At 43.9% G+C, this 22,742-nt stretch overlaps 1 protein-coding gene across 3 annotated transcripts in view; it reads left to right on the plus strand.

The window, feature by feature from the left end:
- Positions 1–22,742, plus strand: part of cntrl (centriolin) — a 108,986-nt gene that overhangs the window by 65,591 nt on the left and 20,653 nt on the right. For 2 of the 3 annotated variants that reach the window (XM_036980324.1, XM_036980323.1), the window contains exons 14-24: positions 3,371–3,560; positions 3,772–3,927; positions 4,181–4,360; positions 4,707–4,826; positions 5,052–5,196; positions 5,392–5,534; positions 10,997–11,186; positions 11,318–11,637; positions 20,725–20,909; positions 21,237–21,417; positions 21,862–22,260. In XM_036980324.1, coding sequence (XP_036836219.1) covers positions 3,371–3,560; positions 3,772–3,927; positions 4,181–4,360; positions 4,707–4,826; positions 5,052–5,196; positions 5,392–5,534; positions 10,997–11,186; positions 11,318–11,637; positions 20,725–20,909; positions 21,237–21,417; positions 21,862–22,260 — 2,209 coding nt within the window. The remainder of the gene's footprint in view (positions 1–3,370; positions 3,561–3,771; positions 3,928–4,180; positions 4,361–4,706; positions 4,827–5,051; positions 5,197–5,391; positions 5,535–10,996; positions 11,187–11,317; positions 11,638–20,724; positions 20,910–21,236; positions 21,418–21,861; positions 22,261–22,742) is intronic. The other variant, XM_036980322.1, reaches the window with a different exon arrangement.

The raw sequence follows: 22,742 nt of genomic DNA on the forward strand, positions 1-22,742 counted from the left end.
AGGCCAAAAATGTGCATGTGTCTGCTCAAACGGTCAGAAACAGACTCCATGAGGGTGGTATGAGGGCCCGACGTCCACAGGTGGGGGTTTTGCTTACAGCAGGACGTTTGGCATTTGCCAGAGAACACCAAGATTGGCAAATTCGCCACTGGCGCCCTGTGCTCTTCACAGATGAAAGCAGGTTCACACTGAGTACATGTGACCGTCTGGAGACGCCATGGAGAACGTTCTGCTGCCTGCAACATCCTCCAGCATGACCGGTTTGGCGGTGGGTCAGTCATGGTGTGGGGTGGCATTTCTTTGGGGGGCCGCACAGCCCTCCATGTGCTCGCCAGAGGTAGCCTGACTGCCATTAGGTACCGAGATGAGACCCTCAGACCCCTTGTGAGACCATATGCTGGTGCGGTTGGCCCTGGGTTCCTCCTAATGCAAGACAATGCTAGACCTCATGTGCCTGGAGTGTGTCAGCAGTTCCTGCAAGAGGAAGGCATTGATGCTATGGACTGGCCCGCCCGTTCCGTAGACCTGAATACACTTGAGCACATCTGGGACATCATGTCTCGCTCCATCCACCAACGCCACGTTGCACCACAGACTGTCCAGGAGTTGGCGGATGCTTTAGTCCAGGTCTGGGAGGAGATCCCTCAGGAGACCATCCGCCACCTCATCAGGAGCATGCCCAGGCATTGTAGGGAGGTCATACAAGCACGTGGAGGCCACACACACTACTGAGCCTCATTTTGACTTGTTTTAAGGACATTACATCAAAGTTGGATCAGCCTGTAGTGTGCTTTTCCACTTTAATTTTGAGTGTGACTCCAAATCCAGACCTCTATGGGTTGATAAATTTGATTTCCATTAATAATTTTTGTGTGATTTTGTTGTCAGCACATTCAACATCAATCTCAGCTCTGTAGATTTTGCTGCAAAGAGACAGGGGCAATAATAGAATCAATTATTTTGATTCTATGTAGCTTGTTTCTGGTCACAGGTTCAGGAATGGTTAAAAAAATCACAACATGTAATTAAAATCAACTTTACAAATAGCAGTGTTGGGCGATTTGGAAAGCCATAGTCAGTCAATAAATAATATAATAACTCATAGGAAAGGTTTAGCTCACAATCTGTGGATAATATACGATTAGAAAGGTTAAAACATTTTGTAAAACATCACAGCACATTTGAAAAATATAATGCACATGGGAACCAAACGAGGGTGCTTTTTGATAATAGGTGGGATGGACTGAGAGTGGCTGAGGGTTGGGATTAAAGAGCTTATGTTTGGTAATGTATTATCGTTATGTGACTGCTTTATATAAAAGTAAGATGTATGTAATAGAGGTCGACCGATCATGATTTTTCAACGGCGATGCCGATTATTGGAGGACCAGAAAAAGCCGCTACCGATTAATCAGCCGATTTTGTTTTTTATGTATTTATTTGTCATAATGACAATTACAACAATACTGAATGAACAATTATTTTAATATAATACATCAATCAAATCAATTTAGCCTCAAATAAATAATGAAACATGTTCAATTTGGTTTAAATAATGCAAAAACAAAGTGTTGGAGAAGTAAGTAAAAGTGCAATATGTGCCATGTAAGAAAGCTAACGTTTAAGTTCCTTGCTCAGAACATGAGAACATATGAAAGCTGGTGGTTCCTTTTAACATGAGTCTTCAATATTCCCAGGTAAGAAGTTTTAGGTTGAGGTTATTATAGGAATTATAGGACTATTTCTCTCTATACCATTTGTATTTCATATACCTTTGACTATTGGATGTTATTATAGGCACTTTAGTATTGCCAGTGTAACAGTATAGCTTCTGTCCCTCTCCTCGCCCCTACCTGGGCTCGAACCAGGAACACATCGACAACAGCTACCCTCGAAGCATCGTTACCCATCGCTCCACAAAAGCCGCTGCCCTTGCAGTGCAAGGGGAACAACTACTCCAAGTCTCAGAGCGAGTGATGTTTGAAATGCTATTAGCGCGCACCCCACTAACTAGCTAGCCATTTCACATCGGTTACACCATCCTAATCTCGGGAGTTGATAGGCTTGAAGTCATAAACAGGCAATGCTTGAAGCAGAGCTTGCGAAGATCTGCTTGCCGATGCACGAAAGTGCTGTTTAAATGAATGCTTACGATTCTGCTGCTGCTCAAATATCAAATCATAGAAATAATTATAACATAATAACACAGAAATACAAGCCTTAGGTCATTAATATGGTCAAATCCGGAAACTATAATTTCAAAAATAAAATGTTTATTCTACCAGTGAAATACGGAACCGTTCCGTATTTTATCTAACGGGTGGTATCCATAAGTCTAAATATTGCTGTTACATTGTACAACCTTCAATGTTATGTCATAATTATGTACAATTCTGGAAAATTAATTACGGCCTTTGTTAGGAATAAATGGACTTCACACAGTTCGCAATGAGCCTGGCGGCCCAAACTGTTGCATATACCCTGACTGCTTGCACGGAATGCAAGAGAAGTGACAATTTCCCTAGTTATAAGAAATTAATGTTAACAGGCAATATTAACTACATATGCAGGTTTAAAAATATATACTTGTGTATTGATTTTAAAGAAAGGCATTGATGTTTATGGTTAGGTACATTGGTGCAATGACAGTGCTTTTTTTTGCAAATGCTCTTGTTAAATCATCACCCATTTGTTGAGGTAAGCTGTGATTCAATGAGAAATTATATGCAACGCCGCACACGCGAGATAAACTAGTAACATCATCAACCATGTGTAGTTAACTAGTGATTATGTTAAGATTGATTTTTATAAGATAAGTTTAATGCTAGCTAGCAACTTACCTTGACTTCTTGCTGCCCTCGTGTAAACAGGTAGTCAGCCTGCCATGCAGGCTCCTCGTGGAGTGCGATGTAAGGCAGGTGGTTAGAGAGTTGGACTAGTAACCGGAAGGTTGCTAAAACGAATCCCCGAGCTGACAAGGTAAAAATCTGTCGTTCTGCCCCTGAACAAGGCAGTTAACCCACCATTCCTAGGCCATCATTGAAAATAAGAATGTGTTCTTAACTGACTTGCCTAGTTGAATAAAGGTGTGTCAAAAATATTGTCAAATCGGTGTCCAAAAATACAGATTGTTATGAACACTTGAAATCGGCCATAATTAATCGTCCATTCCGATTAATCGGTCGACCTCTAGTATGTAAAATGTATATGTGGCAAAAAAGCTATAAAAAAACTAAGATATTTGTCCTCCGAAGAGGGGGGTGGTGGAGGGGTTATTTAAAAAGAAAAATAATTAGAAAAAAAACACATGGTTCAGAGAGTGGCCAAGTGTTGAACTCATCACCTGCAGTACTACTCTCTCTCATGTTAGCAGGGTGCGCAGTGAAGGTGGCATGGTGGGCCGCAACTTGGAGCGGCTGCAGCGTGAGGTGCTGGGAGTGGTGTCTGCTGCCCAAACAGACCGGGACCAAGCCCAGCAGGGCCAGGCTCGACTCAGTCAGGAGCTGGCCTCCCTCCGAGAGCAACACAAGGCAGCCTGCCAGGCTGCAGCACAGGCCACGGTGAGTCTCTTCTTTTCCCACCACCTCCATAGGGCACTGGTAGGGTGTATGGTGAGGTTGGGTCAGTTTCGCATTTTACCTTATTGCTTAAGTTTAGGATTGGGAAGAGGAAGCTGATATAAGATCTTTACCAAGGGAAAACTTCGCCCCCTGGGAGGAGGGAAGCTGTTTTACTTGTTCCCTGTTGTTCATGGCTTGTCCCACCCACAAGCAGGCAGCAAAGAAACTCGGTGAGGAGGAGATACTCCAGCTCCAGGAGGAACTGCAGGAGGCACGAGAACTCCAGAAACTGACGGGCCAGCGGCTCCAGGAGGCTGAGGACGAGCAAGAGCTTTTGCTCGCTGAGCTGGAGGAACAAGACAAACAGGTCATTACTTCCAATGCCTAAAGGATCTACGAGTCTTCTGCCCACTAGTGCATAAGTATAACACACACAGAGAAAACAACATGTACCACTAGAGCTACTGTTTAGAAACCATTGTGGGAATGTATCACATCATAATTGTAAATGAGTTAAGTTGACAGGATTGCTGAATGAATGAATATAGATGGACAGATAGATGGACGGATAAATTGACTGACTCACTCACTGACTGACTGTAGGTTCTTGTCTCCCCCAGATGGAAGTGGGCGAGTGCCACACCCAGCAGCAGCTGCAGTCTCTGGACTTGGAGCTGCTGGAGCTAAGAAGCGCCTTCACAACGGCAGACAAGATGTCCGCCCAGCAGTTGAGAGCCACCAAAGAGCAGCTCCGCTCCTTACACACCATCGTGGAGCAAATCAACCTGGAGAGGGATGAGGTGGGTGTCTCTTCATAAACACCTATAGCCTGTGTCCCAAATGGTACTACTGTGTCCCAAATGGTAAATCACCATAGATTAAATAACTCTCTCTCTCCTTTTTGTCGTCCTATACTTTTGCGGTGCTGTCTGTGTGTAGAGAGACTGTGTTAGACTAAAGAGAATAGCTCTTTTTCAATGAATCTGTTCTCAATTTCTCCCTCTCTTCTTTCCTCCATCTCAAAATCCTCCTCTCGGACCTTATTCAATACGATTGAGAAGGAGGCCAGGAGTTAAGATGAGAGGAATCGAGGAAAGACTCATTAAGATCGAGTCAATCTATTTGTGATGTGTTGTGTTAATGCAGGATGCGGAGGAGCTGGAGGGGTCTAGGGTTCTAGCAGCCGAGATCACTCAGAACCTGACCAAAGCCGAGGCTGAGATCCAGCTGCTGCAAAAGCTACTGAAAAAGCTACTGAAATACAGGGTATTAAAAAAAGCTAAGACTACAACTCCTACAGAAACAATCTGCATCCCAAATGGCACCATATTCCCTATATAGTACACTACCTTTGACCAGGGCACATAGCGCTCTAGTCAAAAGTAGGGTGCTATTTGGAACTCACACCGTGTTGTACATGAGTAGAGATGTACTCTTATTTAACAATATCTGTGCTCACCTGAGTAAGATTTGAAGTTTTCTTTCCATTAGATGCATTTGATGGACCAAAATAGCCTGGGGGGTATTTCAGACAACAGCATCCAACAGCAGGTGCTGGATCGACTGAAATGGGCCTTGACCAGACAAGAGGCCCAGACTAAGCAACTGCGGGAGCAGCTCGCTCTGGCTAGAGAGAGTTAGTCGGCTGAATAGTTTGTTTTAGCCCTAGTCTTAACACTGTAAAAACACCCCAATTCACCTATTAGGCCTAACCCTGTATTTCTTTCTAAAGATTCGATGCCTACATCAATATTTTTTTAAATATACTTTATTGCACTATAATCAACTTTGTTGTTTTGTTGATAACCCCAATGTGACTTTGACTCCACAGAGAACAGCGGGAACCTGGAGGAGCTTATGGGGGAGGTGTGTGCTCTCAGGGAAAACCTGGTCCAGCAGAAACAGGTCTTATCCAGCCTCAGAGACCCTCACAGGACCAGGGGCCACTGGTACTATGTCCCATCATCCACAAATGTAAGGAACCACCACCACCTACCAACCTCCCTGTGACTGTTTCAGTAGTTGATGGTTATGCTTTATGGGATTGTCAGAGTGTGGATAGGACTGCTACCTGGCTGCAAACTCAGAAGAACCCAGAACCAAATCAAGCAAACTTATTCGGTTTCCTTCTGGGGAAGGAAACCACCTCCACGAAATCCTGATTCGACAAAAGATATGCTATACCACCGAAACATCAAAATAACAAAAAAACAACGTTATGACACGATCATAACCATATCATAATGTCATAAAACTGTCATGACCCATATATTTACACCTGTTGTGACAGATATTGCGCTATTTTATGACAGGTTATGATACCTACATAAGAGTGCCAAGAAGTTTAGTTTCGTTTGAAAGTTTGTTTCTTATAAATCCTTTGTTGATGCTGTAATTAATTATGTACAGCCATGTTTGTTTTCCTCATATTTTAAGTAACTTGTAGAAAATACACAAGCATTAAGACCATCCTGTGTCACTTGGACTAAGAAAATACACGTTATGACCAATTAGGCCTAAATATGGCTTATATGATCCATCACCGACATGCCCTTATATCAGTCATTCAGTCAAAAAGAGTGTGTCTTGTCCTGCTCCTGAAATATGCTCTTGCATTCATCCCAGTTATCAGCAACAGAGCACTGGGGTAGATGTGTGTCTGACATCAATGTGAGTGAAATTACAATGACAATTTAATATGGTCTATTTCAAAAATATATATAACATAGCCTACGTGTCAACAGTATGTTTATAGTGTAATGAAATGCTCTGCCTTGTGTGGTAGGTTTTGTGGGTTTAGACACTCGTGTAGGTGTCGTAACCAACCATAAAATAATGCAATATATGTCATAACAGGTTATGACAGGTGTTATGGCATGGTTATGACCGTATGAGTTGACAGAGTATGAGGGCTAGATTTGGAATTTAGCAAGGATACCATGGTTAACACCCGTACTCTTACGATAAGTGCCATGGGATCTTTAGTGACGAGAGAGTCAGGACACACGTTTTAACGTCCCATCCGAAGGCTGCATCCTACACATGTTCCGAATCACTGCCCTGGGACATTGGGATATTTTTTTTGGGGGGGGGGAGGAAAGAGTGCCTCCTACTGGCCCTCCAACACCACTTCCAGCAGCATCTGGTCTCCCATCCAGGGACCGACCAGGACTAACCCTGCTTAGCTTCAGAGGCATGCCAGCAGTGGGATGCAGGGTGACACAGGATCTCAAGTAGAATGTTACCATTAAGATGAAAGCTGCAATGCTGGGGTTCAAGCTGTGGGCCCACTGTGCCACCATCAGGACTATTTGGACACATTGCCTTAGGATGAGCTACTTCTGTACTCCTTACCACACTAGGCAAGTAAAATAACTCAAAATCAACCAGATCATGCAATATGCCTTTGATATATTTTGGACATGATATTGACTACTTTAAACATCTTCTTCACCTGAACTGAACTGGATACACATCTTTAACCCCCTAGAGTCAATTGACGCACCAGTGTGTCAATCTAAGTAACATAATAAAATAATCCCCATCAAAATCTGTCAGTTTAAGAGAGTTGGATGTAGTGGATGGGTCTCAGTCCACCGAATCGGCCAATGTCGCACTTCCGCATCTGTGGTGAAAGGTTGCAGAGCTAGAGCGGTGTTTGTCAGACCATGAGACATCCCAAAAATCTGTCTTCTCGTGTAAACGTCTGTAGCATCCAAATTGTTTGGCGTACAAACTGTTATGAGAGGGGAGACGAACACGGTGATCACCTCCTTCCTCTACAAAGTGTCAGGGGGACTTGTCTGAAGTCGGTACGGTCTATTTGCCAACTTCTGTTTGTAGTGTCTGAACCGTTTGGACTACAAACTGATGGTGTTCTCTGTTTTGCCCATTCGACCCCAACAAGTGTCACGGGACACGTCTGAAGGTAACCAGTAGCGGTTTTAAAAAATATATTGGAAGTTTGAAGGTAGTTTTGTGACTACCCAAAAAAAGGGGTTAAGTACACAACATGACCAAAAGTATGTGGACTTGCTTACATTCAGCCACAAGAGCATTAGTGAGGTCGGGCACTGATGTTGGGCGATTAAGCCTGGCTCGCATTCAGGGTTCCAATTCATCCCAAAGGTGTTAAATGGAGTTGACGTCAGGGCTCTGTGCAGGCCAGTCAAGTTCTTCCACACCTATCTCGACAAACCATTTTTGTATGGACTTTGCATTGTACACGGCGGTGTCATGTCTTTGCTGTCATTAATGTGTTTGAATGTTATTTTATAAAATCAATGAACTACGTTTAATTATTATGCTGTTAAATTAACCATATAACAATTCATTAAGTAGTAATCTGGGGCACCACGGAAAAAGTTTATATAATGAGTTACTGTTTTCCGATTATCTCTTAAAGATAAAGATCTCTTACACCAGTCAATTCATTAATTCTTATTTACCTTCAGTCTCATTCTGAACATCAACTTCAAATCTGCATGAACCCTAGCATAAACCCTACCATAAATTATGAATCAGCGATATACAAATTGTATTTTTCTAACTAAATAATCACACAGAATTACATAAACACACAAACAGGATAGTTTACAGGTTGATTACTACACAAGGCATTGAAAAGTCCCTAGTGGACTAACCCGATATGATGGCTTGTTACAAAAATGAGAAGGGAGGAGCATGCAAGAAAGAGCGGGAGAAGAGACAAAGGACTTCACTATCTTACATACAGCTGATAACTATGCTCATGGAAATGTGATTACATTGCACATGAACGGCCGCTCATTAGAAAATAATTGCAATGTACATATTTACGTGTGTATGTCTTGTTGTGTCTCTGTTGAAATCGCCGGTCCGTCTGGGGAGTAATTGGACAAAGTCTCTGACTTGTCCACCAGAGATCAAAGTCTTTCGTAGTTGTAGATTGCTCAGCGGGCTCTGTTATAGTGGATATGTAAGACGTACCAATGGTCGTTTGATAGGGAAATGTGCTTTATAATGGTTCTTTCAGAGTACCACCTGGTGGTTCTCGGTCGAGTTTACTAGACTAAGAGTACTTAAACAGCTGCATACTGAATGGCAGCAATCCTGCGTGTTTTGGTCTAATATGTTAATTCTTCAGCGAGTCCTTTTTAAACACTTGGGGATAAAGGGCGTTCCATTACGTTTGGCATAATGTTTGTGCTCATTTGGGCGTGGTTACTGACTGGATAAACTTCACATGAAAAACCATTTTATAATTTTGAAGGCCAAGATCACATTTCAGCATCTCACAAATAGTTTCATATTTAATTATATAAATTCCACAACAGTTGGATGTAAATCTGACCACTGGGAAATATATACATTCAGAGATAGTTATGTTATATCGTCCTTATTGAGATCCCAAAACAACAACTGATCTGACATAATTGTTCTTTAAGTACCCACGGATCCTTCCAACTGTTTGGATTACAGAAATACTGTTTCGTTATCCATTCTTGGATGTCACAACCTACAAAATCCCTCTCTGTTGTAACGAAGGGATTTTTAACTTACCTTTCATTGTATGGGAGTTAGAGTTCCTTCTGGTATTTACGAGCGTCATAAAACAGCCAACTTAGAGCGGACCCATTGTAACCTGATTTTTCAGATCTTCACAGGAGAGTCATGACCGGGGCATTGTCATGCTGAAACAGGCCAGACCTTCCCCAAACTGTTTCCACTAAGTTGGAAGCACAGAAGGCCTAGCCTGACCCATGAAAAACAGCTACAGACCATTATTCCTCCTCCACCAAACTTTCCAGTTGCACTATGCATTTAGGCAGGTAGCGTTCTCCTTTCATCCGCCAAACCCACATTTGTCCGTCGGCCTGCCAGATCTGAAGCGTGATTCATCACTCCAGAGAACGCTTTTCCACTGCTCCAAAGTCCAATGGCGGCGAGCTTTACAACACTCCAGCCGACGCTTGGCATTGCACGTGATGATTTTAGGCTTGTGTGCGGCTGCTCGGCCATGGAAACCCATTTCATGAACCCATTTCATGAAGCTCCCGACAAACAGTTCTTGTTCTGACGTTGCTTCCAGATGTAGTTTGGAATTCGGTAGTGAGCTTTGCAACCGAGGACAGACCATTTTTACGCACTTCAGCTCTCGACGGCCCTGTTCTGTGAGCTTGTGGCCTACCACTTCGCTTCTGAGCCGTTGCTGCTCCTAGACGTTTCCCCTTCACAATAACAGCACTTACAGTTGACCAGGGCAGCTCTAGCAGGGCAGAAATTTGACCAACTGACTTCTTGGAAAGGTGGCATCCTATGACGGTGCCATGTTGAGAACTCATGTTGTCACCGAGTTCTTCAGTATGGCCATTTTACTGACAATGTTCGTCTATGGAGATTGCATGGCTGTGTGATCGATTTTATACACATGTCAGCAACGGGTGTGACTGAAATAACCGAATAGCCGTTTTTCTTCCTGAGTGTTTTTCTTCTTATCTCCTAGATTTAGGACAGACACTTCAAAACCTTGTTTCTTATTATACATGTTTTTGACTGTCCTTTCACATTTATGAATGTGTTATTGAATGTGGGCTATTGGCTTGGCTATAGTAGTAAAGGCCAAAATCAATATTTTATCCCCCCCAAAAGTATATATTTTATACCTAAAGGGGTCCTAATATTCACAATCAAATAGTAAAATGATCCATACGACATATGACATTCTTTAAAAATTCCATGTCAGTTTAGCACCCCTCTCCCCCCAACATCTTAGACTCTAAAGAATTAAATGCAACATTTTCCAAGAGTCTCGATAAAAGAACATGGGCCAATGTGCTTGCATTAACGCTTTTTCCTGTCTAACAGTGCCACCATGCAGCCAAACTCAAGAGATAAAAACATGTGCCTGTTGCAGCGCCACCGTGTGGTCGATCTGAATGTGCTTGCATATGTTGAGTGTTGACAGTGTTTGAAATATGTACACCAAGTTTTGGTACAATTCAAATATCGGTGTCTGATCTGTATGAATTTATGTGCCAGACCATGCCCACATGGATGTTTATCGGTCAGTATGTTTGACATACTAGCCTAGAAATTGTTGCATTGGGAGATATTGGTCCATAGATGCCATGTATCAAGTTTCGTGCAGATCGGTCATTTGGTGCCAGAGGAGTTGTGTTTTAAGTGTTTTCTATGTAGTATGTGTAAAGCCTAAGTTATACTGTACATATGCAACGCAAGACCGCAAAATGGTGATCCTGCTTACTTGTGTCAAGTTTATAATTGCGGGGCTGTACACCTTTGCGTATTTTTCCTACACAATTACGCAGGATCGCCGTTTTTGCATGGCTATTTGTAGTTCTTATATTGCATTTGGTATGAATTAGGCTTAAGGCTGATATTGTTCAGGACTAATATACTATAGTTTTATTGTCTGTTTCTCCTTGTTCCGTCAGGCTCACAGTTTAGGTTCTCAGGGCACTCAGGATTCAGGTCTAGGGTCGCAGTATCCTACCTCGCCTGACAGGGGGCACCGCAGCAGCAGGCGCAGGGGGGTCAGCAGGGATAGAGGTCCCCAGCCTGGAGGGGGATACTGGGTCTACTCCCCTCCGGTGCACACATCCTCACACACTTACAAAGGAAGAGGTATGTATAGGCACATTGCAAGTTTCCTCTGAGACCTCTGTCGTTACACTACGATACAGCAAACCGTGAGAATCAACACAGCAACGCATTGGTGTGTGTGTGTATGTGTCTGTGCGTGCTTGACCCCTCAGGTGAGGCGAGGGACAGTGGTGGTGAGAGCGATGTGGTAGACTGCAGCTCCTCTGGGATGGGGACTGGGGATCAATTCAGCCATCCCCCTGGCTCGGCCATCTACACCATGCTGCCCGACGGTTCGCCCCTGCCCCCTGGCTCTGTGATCTATGCCCCCCCTGCGGCCAGCCTGGCAGTCAGTCCCGGGACGGTCATCTACGGGTCTCCACCACAGGGGGCCCACCTGGTCTATGGCCCCAGCAGCCTCTCTGGGCCCTTGCTCGGAGTCAGCTTCCCCACCGGGGTGCTCCACTGCAACATGCCGGGGCACAAGGAGATGGTGGGTGACATGGATGAGAGGATGATTCCTAATGGCTTGAATGGACTAATCCAGTGTTTCCCAATCCTGGTCGTGGGGACCCAAAGATTTCCGCTTTTAGCCCTAGCACTAACACACTTGATTCATCTAACCAGCTCATCATCAAGCCTTAGATGATTTGAATTACTCAAAATCTAACAGTTGCACCCTTTTTGGGTCCCCAGGACCAGGATTGGAAAACACCGGGCTAATCTACGATATGACCACTAGAGGGTGAATTAAGATGATATTGAAAATGCATTAACTAAAATGATGCCCTTGACTTACAGATGCCTTTTTTCTCTGGCTCCAACATGGGTGGCTTTCAGAAGGTTACAACATGCTGAACGTCCCAGAGACGCCATTCCTTACTCTAGCCACATGTCAGAATGAATTGTATCTGTATCTGAGTGCTCCACAACACTGTGCTCTACTGACCCCGGAGCTCTCTAACATGCTGACCACACCGCTCGTTTGCATGTTGATTTTGTCCACCCACACCAGACGTGATCAGGACACGCAGGTTGAAATATCAAAACAAACTCTGAACCAACTATATTAATTTGGGGACAGGTTGAAAAGCATTGATGGGTTCTGACTCCGAAACTTTAAATATTGTTAACCTGTTTGGGCTAGGGGGCAGCATTTTCACGTCTGGATGAAAAGCGTGCCCAGAGTAAACTGCCTGCTACTCAGTCCCAGTTGCTAATATATGCATATTATTAGTATATTTGGATAGAAAACACTCGGAAGTTTCTAAAACTGTTTGAATGATGTCTGTGAGTATAACAGAACTCATATGGCAGGCGAAAACCTGAGAGAAAATCCAACCAGGAAGTGGGAAATCTGAGGTTGGTTGTTTTTCAACTCATTCCCTATTGAATATACAGTGGGATATTGGTCATGTTGCACTCCCTAAGGCTTCCACTGGATGTCAACAGTCTTTAGAACCTTGTTTGATGCTTCTACTGTAAAGGAGGGGGGAATGAGAGGGGAATGAGTCAGAGGTCTGGCAGAGAGCCACGAGCTCGTGAGGCGCGTTCATGTGAAAGTTACCTCGCATTCCATTGTATTTCTACAGACAAAGATATTCTCCGGTTGGAACATTATTGAAGATTTATGATAAAAACATCAATGATTGATTCTATACATCGTTTAACATGTTTCTACGAACTGTAATATGACTTTCCGTCTGAACTTTTGCCTGGACCTGCCCGCGCGTTGTGAGTTTAGATTGTGTATTGAACGCGCGAACCAAAAGGAGTTATTTGGACATAAATGATGGACTTTATCGTACAAATCAAACATTTGTGGAACTGGGATTCCTGGGAGTGTATTCTGATGAAGACCATCAAAGGTAAGTGAATATTTATAATGCTATTTCTGACTTCTGTTGACTCCAACATGGCGTATATACTTTTGGGTTGTGCTGGGCTCTGAGCGCCGTACTCAGATTATTGCATGGTTTGCTTTTTCCGTAAAGTTTTTTTTAAATCTGACACAGCGGTTGCATTTAAGGAGAAGTATATCTTTATTTCTGTGAATAACACTTGTAACTTTTATCAATGTTTATTATGAGTATTTCTGTAAATGGATGTGGCTCTGTGCAAATTCACGGGATGTTTTGGAGGCAAAGCCAAATGTAAATAGAGGTTTTTGGATATAAATATGAACTTGATCAAACAAAACATACATTTATTGTGAACATGTTGTCCCGGGAGTGTCATCTGATGAAGAATATCGAAGGTTAGTGATTCATTTGATCTCTATTTGTGCTTTTTGTGACTCCTCTCTGGTTGGAAAATCACAGACACTAGACAGAGGAACTCTGCCTAGAAGGTCAGCATCCCGGAGTCGCCTCTTCACTGTTGACGTTGAGACTGGTGTTTTGCGGGTACTATTTAATGAAGCTGCCAGTTGAACTTGTCTGTTTCTCAAACTAGACACTAATGTACTTGTCCTCTTGCTCAGTTGTGCACAGGGGCCTCCCACTCCTCTTTCTATTCTGGTTAGAGACCGTTTGCACTGTTCTGTGAAGGGAGTAGTACACAGCGTTGTACGAGATCTTCAGTTTCTTGGCAATTTCTCACATGGAATAGCCTTCATTTCTCAGAACAAGAATAGACTGACGAGTTTCAGAAGAAAGTACTTTGTTTCTGGCCATTTTGAGCCTGTAATCGAACCCACAAATGCTGACGCTCAAGATACTCAACTAGTCTAAAGAAGGCCAGTTTTATTGCTTCTTTAACCAGGACAACAGTTTTCGGCTGTGCTAGCATAATTGCAAAAGGGTATCTATTATCAATTAGCCTTTTAAAATGATAAACTTGGATTAATTAACACAACCTGCCATTGGAACACAGGAGTGATGGTTGCTGATATTGGGCTATGTAGATATTCCATAAAAAATGTACAGTTTCCAGCTACAGTAGTCAACATTAACAAACCATGTCTTTGTCTTATGTAGCTGTATGACCCAATGGGTGAATAAACTTGGTTGAACTTTACTAATCGTCTGTGAGTTTTAAGTTAATTTAGAACCTAACAGTTGGCACTGCGAGCAGGGTTCACCACGATTTACAGTCGAACTAGAGAGTCTGAATCAGGGAACAGGAGCCGGCACCAGAAACAAGGTAGGCACAGTTCCTACACCTGTTATCACTAATTCTGACATCTTGGGGAGATGAGAGTCGTAGGCTGAACCAATTATAGGATACAGACCTAGAAAGCCTGAGCTTATTCAGTAGTCCCATTGTATTACGACCAGTTGTAGCTTGATGGTAAAGGGTAAGTCCCGAGTAGGAGAGTCCCTGTGGAGGGTAAGTCCCGAGCAGGAGTGTTCCTGTGGAGGGTAAATCTTGTAGAGAGGGTAAGTCCTGAACAGGGTGGTCCTATGGATGGTAAATCCCTAGTGTAGTGGTTGATCAGCCAGACCTGTAAGGAGGGTGAATGTCTCAGCTGCAGTGGCCGTGAGGCAGTATTTTATTTATTTATTTTATTTAACCAGGTAGGCAAGTTGAGAACAAGTTCTCATGTACAATTGCGACCTGGCCAAGATAAAGCAAAGCAGTTCAACACGAACAACAACACAGAGTTACAGATGGAATAAAACAAACATACAGTTAATAATACAGTAGAAAAATGTGTCTATATACAATGTGAGCAAATGAGGTGAGAAGGGAGGTAAAGGCAAAAAAAGGCCATGGTGGCGAAGTAAATACAATATAGCAAGTAAAAAAATAAATAATAATAAACACTGGAATGGTAGATTTGCAGTGGAAGAATGTGCAAAGTAGAGATAGAAATAATGGGGGTGCAAAGGAGCTAAATAAATAAATAAATACAGTAGGGGGAGAGGTAGTTGTTTGGGCTAAATTATAGATGGGCTATGTACAGGTGGTCAGTTTTACAAGGGTATGTTTGGCAGCATGAGTGAAGGAGGCTTTGTTGTGAAATAGGAAGCCAATTCTAGATTTAACTTTGGATTGGAGATGTTTGATGTGAGTCTGTAAGGAGAGTTTACAGTCTAACCAGACACCTAGGTATTTGTATTTGTCCACATATTCTAAGACAGAACCGTCCAGAGTAGTGATGTTGGACGGGCGGGCGGGCAGGTGCAGGCAGTGATCGGTTGAAGAGCATGCATTTAGTCTTACTTGCATTGAAGCACATCTGGAGGGTTGTCAACACAGAGTCCAAAGAAGGGCCAGAAGTATACAGAATGGTGTCGTCTGCGTAGAGGTGGATCAGAGACTCACCAGCAGCAAGAGCGACATCATTGATTTATGCAGAGACGAGAGTCGGTCCAAAAATAGAACCCTGTGGCACCCCCATAGAGACTGCCAGAGGCCCGGACAACAGGCCCTCCGATTTGACACACTGAACTCTATCAGAGAAATAGTTGGTGAACCAGGCGAGGCAATCATTTGAGAAACCAAGGCTATCGAGTCTGCCGATGAGGATGTGGTGATTGACAGAGTCGAAAGCCTTGGCCAGGTCAATGAATACGGCTGCACAGTAATGTTTCTTATCGATGGCGGTTAAGATATCGTTTAGGACCTTGAGCGTGGCTGAGGTGCACCCATGACCAGCTCTGAAACCAGATTGCATAGTGGAGAAGGTATGGTGGGATTCGAAATGGTCGGTAATCTGTTTGTTGACTTGGCTTTCGAAGACCTTAGAAAGGCAGGGTAGGATAGATATAGGTCTGTAGCAGTTTGGGTCAAGAGTGTCCCCCCCTTGAAGAGGGGGATGACCGCAGCTGCTTTTCAATCTTTGGGAATCTCAGATGACACAAAAGAGAGGTTGAACAGGCTAGTAATAGGGGTTGCAACAATTTCGGCAGATAATTTTGGAAAGAAAGGGTCCAGATTGTTTATCCCGGCTGATTTGTAGGGGTCCAGATTTTGCAGCTCTTTCAGAACATCAGCTGACTGGATTTGGGAGAAGGAGAAATGGGGAAGGCTTGGGCGAGTTGCTTTAGGGGGTGCAGTGCTGTTGACCTGGGTAGGGGTAGCCAGGTGGAAAGCATGGCCAGTCGTAGAAAAATGCTTATTGAAATTCTCAATTATAGTGGATTTATCGGTAGTGACAGTGTTTCTTCTCCTCAGTGCAGTGGGCAGCTGGGAGGAGGTGTTCTTATTCTCCAAGGACTTTACAGTGTCCCAGAACTTTTTTGAGTTTGTGTTGCAGGAAGCACATTTCTGCTTGAAAAAGCTAGCCTTGGCTTTTCTAACTGCCTGTGTGTATTGGTTTCTAGCTTCCCTGAAAAGTTGCATATCACGGGGGCTGTTTGATGCTAATGCAGAACGCCATAGGATGTTAAGGGCAGTCAGGTAGTCAGGTCTGGAGAGAACCAGGGGCTATACCTGTTCCTGGTTCTAAATTTCTTGAATGGGGCGTGCTTTTTTAAGATGGTGAGGAAGGCATTTAAAAAAAATAACCAGGCATCTACTGACGGGATGAGGTCAATGTCCTTCTAGGATACCCCGGCCAGGTCGATTAGAAAGTCCTGCTCGCTGAAGTGTTTCAGGGAGCGTTTGACAGTGATGAGTGGAGGTCGTTTGACCGCTGACCCATTACGGATGCAGGCAATGAGGCAGTGATTGCTGAGATGTTGGTTGAAAACAGCAGAGGTGTATTTAGAGGGCAAGTTGGTTAGGATGATATCTATGAGGGTGCCCGTGTTTACAGTTTTGGGGTGGTACCTGGTAAGTTCATTGATAATTTGTGTGAGATTGAGGGCATCAAGCTTAGATTGTAGGATGGCTGGGGTGTTAAGCATGTTCCAGTTTAGGTCGCCTAGGAGCACGAGCTCTGAAGATAGATGGGGGGCAATCAGTTCACATATGGTGTCCAGAGCACATCTGGGGGCAGAGGGTGGTCTATAGCAGGTGGCAGCAGTGAGAGACTTGTTTTTAGAGAGGTGGATTTTTAAAAAGTTCAAATTGTTTGGGTAGTAACACAGAACTCTGTAGGCTATCTCTGCAGTAGATTGCAACACCACCCCCTTTGGCTGTTCTATCTTGTTTGAAAATGTTGTAGGTCGGAATGGAGATTTCAGAATTTTTGGTCGTCTTCCTAAGCCAGGATTCAGACATGGCTAGAACATCCGGGTTGGCAGAGTGTGCTAAAGCAGTGAATAAAACAAGCTTTGGGAGGAAGCTTCTAATGTTAACATGCATGAAACCAAGGCTATTACGCTTACAGAAGTCATCAAAAGAGAGCGCCTCGGGAATAGGAGTGAAGCTAGGCACTGCAGTGCCTGGATTCACCTCTATATCACCAGAGGAGGAGTAGGATAAGGGTACGGTTAAAAGCTATGAGAATTGGTCGTTTAGAACGTCCGGAACAGAGAGTAAAAGGAGGTTTCTGGGGGCGATAAAATAGCTTCAAGGCATAATGTACAGACAAAGGTATGGTAGGATGTGAATACAGTGGAGGTAAACCTAGGTATTGAGTGATGATGAGAGAGATATTGTCTCTAGAAACATCATTGAAACCTGGTGATGTCATCGCATGTGGGTGGTGGAACTGAAAGGTTGGATAAGGTATAATGAGCAGGGCTAGAGGCTCTACAGTGAAATAAGCCAATAAACACTAACCAGAACAGCAATGGACAAGGCATATTGACATTAAAGAGAGGCATGCTTAGTCGAGTGATTATAAGGGTCCAGTTAGTAGTGAGGTTGGTTGGGGTAACGGCGATTCAGACAGCTAGCCGGGCCATCGGTAGCAAGCTAGCGTAGGACGGTGTTCTGTTTTTAGCCACTTCATGCATTTCCGTTAGTAGATTAGTGGGGTACCGTGTGGTAGAGGTGATCAATCCAATTGGCAAAATAGATATAGTTATAGTGACCCAAGAAAAATTGTCCGAGAGACCTATTCAGATAGCAGCCGATAAGACAGCTAACGATTAGCAGGCCGCAGTTGGCCGTTAAGGTAATGTTGCGACGGAGGAGCCAGTTGGATAACTCCCTCGTGCAGATAACGTCGGTAGTACAGTCGTGAAGGTCCGGTGGGGCTCTGCACCGGCAGTAAAACAGGTCCCGATAGATGATTGTAGCCCAGGAGTGGTTGATGGAACTCTTCAGCTGGCTAGCTCCGGAATAATTGAAGTTTGCTCCGGGACCGACGTAAGCCAATAGTCACACGGATAGCAGCTAGCTAGCTGCGAGATCCAGGTGTAAATGTTCAGAGCTTTCGGTTGAAATCCGGGGAAATAGAGAGAAAAATAGGTCCGGTGTATATACTGGTCCGAGTCGCGTTGTCCAAAACTGGTGATAGCTTTTCGAGCTAAAGGATAGCTGATGACCATCAACCGTGGTAGCTAAATACTAATGTTAGCCAGTAAACTGGCTAGCTTCTGGCTAGTTCCTGGTTAGCTTCTGGCTAGCTTTTAGCTAGCTTTTGGCTAGCTTCTGGTTAGCTTCTGGTTAGCTTCAGGCTAGCTTCTATTGTGGATTTCAGATTTGAGGTAAATAATACTTTTTTTTTAATTGGTGAGGCTAAATTGGTGGTTGCAAGAGAGTGTTTTGAAGAGTTTTTGGAAAAGAAAATATATGAAAGATATGCGAAGAAAGATGTAAATATAGGACAAAGGACGTCTGACTGCTATGCCATTTTATGAAGCTGTATAGTGCCAGTGGATGGATAAAGTGTCTGGATTAGAGCCTCATCCATGGTTAGAAAAGGAAAAATATATTGAAATGTTGTTTGAACATGATTTGAGTATATTAGCAGTAGCAATAAGGAGAGAGGTTGGTTTATGCCCTATTGGTGCGGGGAACCGTAACAGATTATGTGGAAATAGGAAGACAACTTTGAATAACTTTGGTGATGTGGCATAACACTGGAATAAGACGGGTCACCAGTATTCTCCAGTAATACATTTGCAGACGCTATAGTATTGGTTCTAATACAAGGTATTAGGTGACGTGACCAATTAATAGGAACAAATACCATAACTATTATCCTGTGAAGTGAGTAGCGCTACCTTGGAAAATGGTTAATAGAAGGTGTGTATTAGAGCCGGGAGTGAAGAAGCTCTAAACACGCTGGACATCGTCGGGAGAGTTTTCGGAATAATAATAACTATTGAAATGGTGACAGACGGCCCCGATTCTCCCTGTAAGCATGGCTAGAGGGAGAGAAGTTTAGTAAAGCTATAGAAGTGCTGAAAGAGGCGAACAAGCATTCCATCTATTCGCCTCAAATATGGGAAAAATTTGCAAACTGGATAAAATTGGTCAGCATTTCCCTGCTGACTGAAAATTCCAATCAAATAAAGAACTCAGAGATGCTGTTGTGGTCTGGCACAATGACATCAATGAGAAATACCAAGTTCAATATACAAATGTTTTGATGCCGTTTTATCAACAGAAGAGTATAACCGATAAAACCAAAATGAGTAGATGTACTCCGCTGCAAAAAGACTGGGTACGTGAGAACATTGATAGAATTTGTACATCAGCTTTGATGGCAGGTTTGAAACCTGTGATCAAAACGGCAATTGCGTTGGTAGTGGATGATATAGAGCAGGATGCTTTGAGAGTGGAATAGAACTCCGCTCACTTCGCAGTCATGCAAAGGGGTTAATACTGCCACAGTGAAAGTCACTAACAGTGGTTTTAATGGCCAGGGTAAGACAAATAAACAAGAAGGAAAAAATTGTAGGGGGATATATCCCTGTTTTAGATGTGGGGCCGTTGGAAGAATGAGTGTAGAGTGGTAATGGAGACGACTGCACCCGCTGCATTCGAGGGGATGCTGCGATGCAAGCATTTGCATCTTTGTCAAAACAGCAGCAGCAAACACTCCAGAAAGCAGTGGGACAGGAAACTTTCACATAGCGGTGTATGGCCTCGGTTATATCAATAGTGGTTCATAGAGATTACTTTTTTTTTATGTGAAGGGAGACGTAGGAGACGACGTCTTACACAACTTTGTAATAGATACCGGCGTTTAAATATCACTGATTCCTTACGATGAGAAATTGGCTAAATTTGCGACAGGAAAAGTATCACAATTAGCGGGCACAATCTAAGGCGAAACAGCTATTACCTATGTCATTGGACATTGAGCCAGTAACCATACCAGGATAATTTGACATGGAAGGAAATGGAACCGATTTAGCTAGGTAGCTTGCTGTTGCTAGCTATTTTGTCCTGGGATATAAACATTGGGTTGTTATTTTACCTGAAATGCACAAGGTCCTCACCTCCGACAATTAATCCACAGATAAAAGGGTAAAATGAGTTTGTTTCTAGTAATCTCTCCACCTTCAGGCTTCTTCTTCTTTGGACTTTATAAGGTGGTTGGCAACCAACTTTAAGGTGCATTCCCACCACCAACTGGACTGAAGTGTGGACCTCTGTTCATCTTTCAATCACTCATGTGGGTATATGCTCCTAAAAACCAATCAGGAGATGGGAGAGGTGGGACTTGCAGCGTGTCAAACGTCAAAATAGAACCAATGGCCTTGCAACGCCATGCTCACGAGACGGGGGCGGTGTGGTCAGCATGTAAGCCATAAAAGTGTGTGTATCCGTTCGTCTGTCCGTCCGTCAGGAGAGGGAGCTGGCCAGGCTGGAGCAGCTGGTGGAGGAACAGCAACGTGGCAGCCAGGGCCCAGGGGAGGAGGAGAGGCAGGCCCATGTGGAGAGGGATGTGCTCAGGCACCAGGATCAGCGCACACAGCTCAGACTGGAGCTCAGAGAGCTCCGGAGAGCCTTAAGCCAACTTCGCCGCCGAAGGTATGGTAACCCTCAGCTCTCACAGTCCAGCAGGGTTAAGGTAAATTCGAATTGATGTCAGTCAATTCAGGAAGTGATTTGAATTAAAAATAAAAAAAATTGGAAAAACTTTTGACATAAATAACTTCTCCTTTTAAACTTCTTGAGAAGTAATTGAAAAGAAATACACTTTTTTCAATTATTGGATTATAATTTTAGTTTACTTCCTGCATTGACTGACTTCAATTTGAATTGACCCCAACCCTGCAGTCCAGTACATCATATTTTTTGGGAGACTAAAAGACCAACTTGGGGACATCTTGATCAGCTATGTGTGTGTCTCCTCAGGGAGATGTTGGAGGGCCGAGGGGGGTCAGAGGTTGTGGAGGAGTCCCTGCGGCACCACGGGGCTCTGCTGGAGGAGGTAGAATGTTTGGAGAAGACCTTGCTCCGCCGCAGGGCTGAACTCAGGGAGGCAGACCGACTGCTGCTGGAGGCACAGAGCAGCTTGAAGGACACAAGGACCAAGGTCACATATATTGACATATATTTTATATATAATGTTATTAGGAAGTGTATATTCGACCAGAAGAAGAAAACGTACACTTAGGCATAGGGGTCGAAATAAATAACTTAATGTTAGCATACCGCCGTCCACCACCATTCATTTTCTGCCAGTCGAATATACACTGCCATATTCTTATTACCTCTTGGGTGGCAGAATGGAGCGAGGGGCACATTTATGGGTGGACATAAATAGCCCCCTTCATTTAAGGGGGGGGGGGGGTGCAGTAGTCGGTTATCAGCAGCTTGATAGTCTGTCCTTTTGGTTTAAAATATTATAGTTGAATTACTGACCGTCTTACATTTGAAAACTTTGTTGCTGGTGAATGGTGATATTTGTCTGTAGTACCATCTCTTGTATCATTAGCCAGCAGTGTTGTAACAGACTGTTTCATGTGACCCTGTGTAGACTAAAGCGACTCTCCGGCAACACACTGAGGCCCGGAAGCGGCTCGCCGACACAGAGCGGGATCTGGAGGAGCTGGAACTCCGCACTCGGGACAGCGCCTCTTTGCTGGTGGAGGCCAAACAGCATCTCAGGGATCTGCAGGAGGATCTCCAGGAGCTGAGGAGACGCAAGGAAGAGCAGGGAGACACTCTGCAGAGGGTGGAGGAGGTGGTGGCTGCCCGCGACCTGGTGTTCCAAGAGGTCAACAAGAAGGTGAAACAAGCCAGTGAGCGACTGGAGGCCCTCCGGAGCCAGATTCTGGAGACCCAGAGCAAGGAGGCCACACTGCTGGAAACCTGCAAACAGTCTGAGAGCACCCTCGCCCAACGCAGGAGCGAGCTAGAGCAACTTAACATTCAGGTATTGCAATGACATTCTTAGTTTCTCTGTCACAATGTCAAGTCAAAGTTTATTTAAGGGGTCACAACACACTTAGCCTCAACGAGAATTGGGAAGCCTGGTGAAGTCTATGGCCAAAATGAGCTAAAATGGGGTGGATAACCGGTGTAAATAAGCGCAACACGTCAAACTAATAAAATGCCTTTCTTGGGTTCAGCTTAACATGATGCACTCCTTCAACTGTCATGTCAGGGAGGGTTATTGAAATGTAACATCCAATAAAAAATGGATCGTAATACTAGGGGCACATTCCGGTAACCACGTTAGCCTCATTTAAATGCACACCGATATTCATAGCCGGTTCGATAGTCACAGACAAATCACATTTATTTATATAGCCCTTCTTACATCAGCTGATATCTCAGTGCTGTATAGAAACCCAGCCTAAAAGCCCAAACAGCAAGCAATGCAGGTGTAGAAGCACGGTGGCTAGGAAGAACTCC

This window comes from Oncorhynchus mykiss, chromosome 6, assembly GCF_013265735.2.
Source record: "Oncorhynchus mykiss isolate Arlee chromosome 6, USDA_OmykA_1.1, whole genome shotgun sequence".
NCBI classification, from domain to species: domain Eukaryota; kingdom Metazoa; phylum Chordata; class Actinopteri; order Salmoniformes; family Salmonidae; genus Oncorhynchus; species Oncorhynchus mykiss.